The 6,351-nt window shown below is 51.2% G+C and overlaps 1 protein-coding gene across 1 annotated transcript; it reads right to left on the bottom strand.

Annotated features, from left to right (window-relative positions):
• Positions 1–2,179: 2,179 nt before the first annotated feature.
• Positions 2,180–4,465, bottom strand: LOC129399141 (C2 calcium-dependent domain-containing protein 4A-like). The gene has a single exon (XM_055118398.1). It carries the CDS (start codon positions 3,014–3,016, stop codon positions 2,180–2,182), a length of 837 nt encoding a protein of 278 aa, XP_054974373.1. The 5' UTR covers positions 3,017–4,465.
• Positions 4,466–6,351: the final 1,886 nt, after the last annotated feature.

The raw sequence follows: 6,351 nt of genomic DNA, 5'->3' as shown, positions 1-6,351 counted from the left end.
CACATATGAATTCAGTATGAGTTATACTAGCCAAATTGAAAAACCATAATAAATATAATATCTTAGAAAATAGCAGTTGTCTTGAGATGAAGGAGATGGTGACAATAGAGTGTAATGGGGCTGAGCTACTGTGAATATCATCATTTAGTATGTAACTTTTAGTTCTCGCTGATTTGATGAAAGTCCAAAACATCAATTATTTTGCTTATTTGTTCTCTGACCCTGATTGTAAATACCTTCTTATAATAAACTGTTTTTAGATCATGCTCAGCTTCATTAAAATGAAACTTTTCTAAATAGTTTCTTCCATGAGCACCAATAAACTGCAGAGACCATGCATAAATCCAGATTGACAACACAGCTACACAGCTATGTTTGCCACTGACCCCTTCGAATACTTTCAACCCTCATTTTGGCCACATTTTCATCCTTAATGCCCATAGAAGGGAAGGAATAGTTGAGCCTGGGCATGCATGTGAGGGATGAAGGAAAACCATCCTCTATAACACAGCCAGATGGGGCCGGAGCGATAGTACAGCAGGTAGAGTGCTTGTCTCTGTATGCTGCCAACCCAGGTTAGATCTCTGGCACCGAATATGGTGCCCTGGGTACTTCCAGGAGTGATCCCTGAGTATAAAATTAGATGTAAGCCCTGATCACAGCCAGGTGTGACTCAGAAGCAAAATAACAAACAAACAAAAAATATCATAGCCCGAGCAAAGAGTGTGATAGGTACAGGATTGATTCCCTGATTTTGAAGTCACCCTTTCTGTGGCACTGAGGACAGTAGCACACTCAAGCAGCCTCTTCCCAGCTCATCTCCAAGTCCGAAGTCATTAGCATGAAATGCTAAACTGCTCATTTCACCTCTACTGGAGGTCCAGGAAAGGTCAGGAGACGCCAACCTCTGAGTTAAAATCTTCACCTTTGAGTAGTACAGCAGGTAGGGCACTTGCTTTGCACACAGCAGATTTGATTCCATCTTTAGCACATGTGATCCCCCAAACCCCACCAGAAGTGATCTCTGAGCACAGAGCTAGGAGTAAGCTCTGAGAAAAGCCAGGTGTGTCCTCCCCCAAATAAATAAGCAAACATTAAAAAAAAAAAAAGAGTTTAGTGAAAGGGCCAGAGAGATAGTGTATGAGGTAAAGTGTTTGCCTTGAACAACACCTACACCGATTTAACCTCTGGCACCTCATTGGGTACTCTGGGACCTAATTTAAACTCTGCTCTTGATTCTATGTCTTGTGTACCCCCAACTGCAAAGTAAGGGTTACTACGCCTACTGTTGAGGATTGTTTTCATGATCAAACAGCTAATACCTTTAAAATTGCTGTCAATGATGTGAGCTCAGGACAGTGATACGGATTTCGTTCCCCCTCCCCGCCCCCAGCATCTCTGCAGGACTTGGACTAGGCTCTAGCTGAATAGACTGCAGCCTGAAGCTGAATGTGGGGGTCACTTTCAAATGACAATCACTGCGGGGGATGGAGGGGGTCATACCTGGAGGTGCAGGGATCAGTCCTGGCAGAGCTCCGGAAGGACGATATGTGGTGCCCGGGACTAACTTGGTGAGGCAAGCCCTGTTCACTATATTATCTCATTGGCCCCCCTCAACTTAATTTATTTATGATGTGAATGCGCTTATCAGAATGCGCTTGCTCCATGTCGATATCTCTGTGTCAAGAACTGTACAAAACATTCTCAGGCAAAAGTGGATCCAGGAGGAGAAGTTCCGGAGGCCTGCACTAGAGTAGCATTTCTTGGACATTTCTTGGACAAATGACTTGTCTCTGCCTCTCCTTCCTACCAAGAGGGTGTAAAGCAACACAAAAGTATTCGTGAGTCCTGAGGTGTTCTCGGTGGAATTCTTGGAATAGAAAAACTTCCATGTGCGGTCACCGAGCAATAGATGGAGCCCCGACTTCCTTGGAAAGCTGGGAACACGGGACTCATGGGAACAAGGGCACCTGTTTGGGAGCACGGGGATGGGTGGGTGCGCGAGGCAACAGCCTAGTTTGCGCTGCAAAAACGCTTGGGAGCTTGCTCACAAGACACTGACCCTTTGCCCGCCCGGCCCCGTCCGTCCACCCCGCACAGCACTGGACTGAAACGAAGGCCAGAGGAAAAGCATATATGACATTTATTAGACAAGACGCGACCCCGACCCGGGAAGGTCTCAGCTCAACAGCAGCGACCCGGAAGGCGGCTCGTCGCGGCCCAGCGGTGGGTCGCGCTTCTCCACCCTGACGCCCCCGGCCCGGCGCCTCCCCGAGTCCTCCGAGAGCCCGTCGGGGCCGCGGTCCCTCCCCGCGGTGGCAGCACGCGGGGCCGCGGCCAGGCTCTGGGCGCCCCGCAGGCGGAGGCGGAGGCGCCCGCGGGCCCGGCCGGAGGCGGCGGGCAGGCGCGGGGCGTCGTCGTCGCTGGCCGAGCCCGGGCCCGGGTGGGCGCGCGCCAGGCCGAGGGTCCGGCGGGCCCGCAGCGCGCGGCTCAGCAGTCCTTCGGGGGCGCGCAGGAGGCGGCGGGCGCGGGGCGCGCGCGGGGCGGCGGCGGCGGCGGGCGCGGGGGCGGCGGCGGCGGGTGTTGGGCCGCCGCGCGGGTGGGCGCGGGCGGGCGCGGGCGGGCGCAGGAGCGCGGCGGCGCCGGCGCTGCCCAGGAAGAGCGACTCTTTGCGGCGCGTGTGCGGGCTCTCGAGCAGCGCGCAGAAGCCGTAGGCGGTGCGCGCGCGGGGCAGGTGCGGCAGCGAGAGCGCGGCCTGCGAGCGCGGGTCCCAGTCCGTGCGCCCCGCGCCGTCGCCCTCATCGGGGCCGGCGGGCGGCCCGCGGGAGTCCAGGCGCGCGGCCAGCGCGGCGCAGGGAGCGAGTCGCGGCGGGATGCAGAACTCGGGGATGCGGTCCGGCGTGAGCACGTTCGCGCAAGTGGCGGGCGCGGCGCGGCGGGCGCGGCCCCGGCGGAGACAGTTCCTGGGCGACAGGAGGCGCTCAGAGTCCCAGCGGAGACGCTCCAGGAACCACATGGGGCTGCGGGTGCGGGATCCCGGAGACCCGCGGCTGCGGGAGCGGGCGGGCACGCAGAAACACGGTCGCGCAGACCCTGGGAGGAGCCAGCCGGCCGCCGCGGTGCCTTTCTCTCTCCTTCCTCCTCTGGGCGCTCCGGGGCGACCCAGATACGTCGGCGCTTTTCACCGCAATCGAGGACGCGTCTGCTGCGGACTCTTCTCGGTTTCGGGGCCAGGCACAGTTTGGGACTTGTGCCTTTAATCTCGGTCCGCCCAGCTCTAGCCTAGGGCTGCGGTTCTCCAAAGGGTTGGCCTCTAATTGCTGGCGCAGCTACCGTCTGTGCCAAGAGCGGCTTTGTGTAAGCGTCTCCCGAAGCCTGGTGTTACTGCATGCAAATCCTCGCGGAGAATTAGAAACCCGGCGGCTGTGATATCCCTGCCGGCACGGTCTCGCTTTCCCCTTCTGGGGTGCAAAGATGAGCCCGGGGAGGGGAGATGAGCACGACTGAGGGTCCCTCTCCGTACCTGAGACCCGGCGTCCGGCGGTCGCAGGGGCGCAGTGCAGGTACCACTCCGGGGCTGCCCGGGAGATGAGCGCGGTCGCCGCCAGCTCGGAGCGCTCCCAACCGTGTGCCCGCTTCGGAGCCGTGCGGTTCGAAGGCCGCGGGTCGGAGGCTTTATACCCGGAGCGCGAGCTGCCAGCGGGGGCGGGCCGCCGAGAGCTGCCTGGAAACCTTGACGCACAGCCTTCCTCCAGCCACGTGGCCGCTTTCTCCTGCCTTGGCGCCGGAACGATTCACGGAGGCCCCAGCCAGTGCAGAGAAGTTCGAAAAGTGGATGGAAGCGCAAAATGAATGAATGTGACCACAGGGAAAGATGCAGCGGGTCCTAGTGGAGCTTTGCGTGACTCATACCTAGCTAATCCTCCTCCCTCAACACTTTCTGCCCTTCTGCAGTGTAGTCACTGGTGTTCAGTGCAGAATAGAATTGTTTCTTCTTGGATTTTAAAGTTATTTGCTTTTTACACTAAAAAGTTTAATATTAAGGCACCGTTATTTGCAGTTCTATTCATAGCTGAGTTTCAGACATACAATGTTCCAGCACCAATCCCGCCATCAATGCCAACTTCCTTCCACTAGTGGCCCCAAGTTCCCTTCTCACTCCCAATCCCTCAGCCAACCTCCTTGACAGGCACATTTAAAAATTATTTTATTTTCTTTTTCTAAAGTTGTTCACAATGATTTATTATATTCAGTATTCCAACACCAATTCCACTACCACTCCATCTTCCCACCAACTTTATTTCAAACTTTTCTAACCAATCCCCAAGTCTGCCCCAATAGCAGGCCCTCAATAATTTTGTGCTGCTTGTAATAATAATTCGCTAAAAATGATTTTAAAAGGTTTCCTTAGATGAAAGTGTGTGAAGATTGTTGTATCTCACACTGGAGCCAGTAAGCCATTGTATAAGAGATTACTAACATGTTGTTACAGGTAAGCCTTGTGTGCTGATACTTTTTGATTGCTTTCTACTTTACATGGCATCCAATGTGGTGTGGTGTGCTATTCCTGGTATATCAGAGGTGTAAAGTGTGGGATGTTGTGCAGCTGCATTCTAAATGCAGTGCTCCAGGAATTCTAAAATTTTAAATAGGGTGATACACTGGAGTTACATTTTTAATTGGATGGTGACTTTGAGGTTTGGAGACATCTCCAGCTTATTAATCTCTTGGGAAATTTATTTGTGAGTCTCTGTATCATGGCTGGTTAATGGGCTTATATGGTGCCAGAGGCAGATCGTGAGCCTGACTGCCAGGCTCCCCGGAGAATGAAGTGATGGGGGGGGGTCGCCCAGCCGCGACTCCGTGAGAGGATGGGCACATTTTCCAGTTTGGTTGTTATAGTGTGGGTGTCCTGCTTCCAGTGTTGTTGGCTCTGCGCTTTAGATATATATGTATACCTCACGTCTGTACCAGTAACGAGACTGAGATCCTGGCCCCTTCCTCTGTTACTTCCAGTCTTTGTGAATTGTAACCCCCTTTGGGCTCCAGACCTGCCAGAAAGATTCCATATCTTGATGTAGATGGGGCCACGGGGGTGTATTAGTTATCTAGCAAGTCCCAAGGATTACACCTGTACTTATATTTAAGATCATATATGTCTTATATCCCATGGGGAAAAGTTACAGCTCACTTCTTGAAGCTCCATGTACAAAATATTTACTTGGAAGCTGTCCTGGTCACCCCAACCATCCTGAGCAGACCTCAGAGTCCCTCTCCTGCCCCTTGCACAGGGACTTGTCCTGAACCTGGAGGAGAGCTGCTCGCTTTTCTTTGAATTTCTGTCAGCATGCGACTGGCTGTGTACGTTCTCCAAGATGCTGCCTTTCAAATTACATCACAAAATACTGTTATAGGATCAACTCAATTCAGGCAAACGCTATTTCAGACTCGAGAACCAGGATATGAATATACAATGTGTTTTTTGATGTTTATAGAGTCTAGAATGGTCACCTCTCTTGTAAATGACTATTTCCAGTAACACATGAAGTTTGCAGTGTTAAAAAATGGAGAAAATAATTTGCACTAATTGGTTGTTTAGAAGATTAATGAATCTAATGAGTTAAACTACTTAGCACTGTGGAACACAGTAAGTGTTAAACACACAGAGGTAAAGTTGATTATTATTAACTAAATAGAAAGGAGGTTGTACATTGTAATGGTTAAAAAAATAAGTGGAAGGCCCAAGAAGATAGCTCAAAGGACTGGAGCGCATTCTTGTTCTCTCCCTGGCATTGCATAGACCCCTGACTATAGCAGGAGAGATTCCCGATCATTACTGGGGTGACTTTAAAAAAGAAAATACAAACCAACAGAATAAGGATCTAGAGTTAGATGATTAAAATTCCATTCCAACTGGTTATAAACTATAATCTATGTATATAATCTATAAACAACATATACTTCCTTGTAAAATGAAATTGTTAATACCTACCAACCAATATTGTTGTGCATAGAATACTTGGTGTACACTGAATATTAGCTTATAGTTAACTTTAGATATTATTACAAGAGTTGGTGTGGCCAGAGGTTAGCTGACATACACAAGGACTACTTTAAAAACATTTCTGCACTTGTTCCACCAAAGCAGATTGGCCTTGTTTTTCTGATTAATGGTCCACCATCTTCATAACACCATATAGCATATCCTGTGTAAGATTTTTTGAAACTAGCAAACATGCACTCTGGCATGACTGGTCCTCATGGCTGCATTAAGCCTCACCCTAATGGAGTCATCAGGCTGCATGGTACTCCTCTCAGAAGTCTTAGATCTGCAGTACGTAGGAGAATGCA

This window comes from Sorex araneus, chromosome 10 (genome assembly GCF_027595985.1).
Source record: "Sorex araneus isolate mSorAra2 chromosome 10, mSorAra2.pri, whole genome shotgun sequence".
NCBI lineage: Eukaryota > Metazoa > Chordata > Mammalia > Eulipotyphla > Soricidae > Sorex > Sorex araneus.
This window is presented reverse-complemented; position numbering and strand designations above follow the sequence as displayed.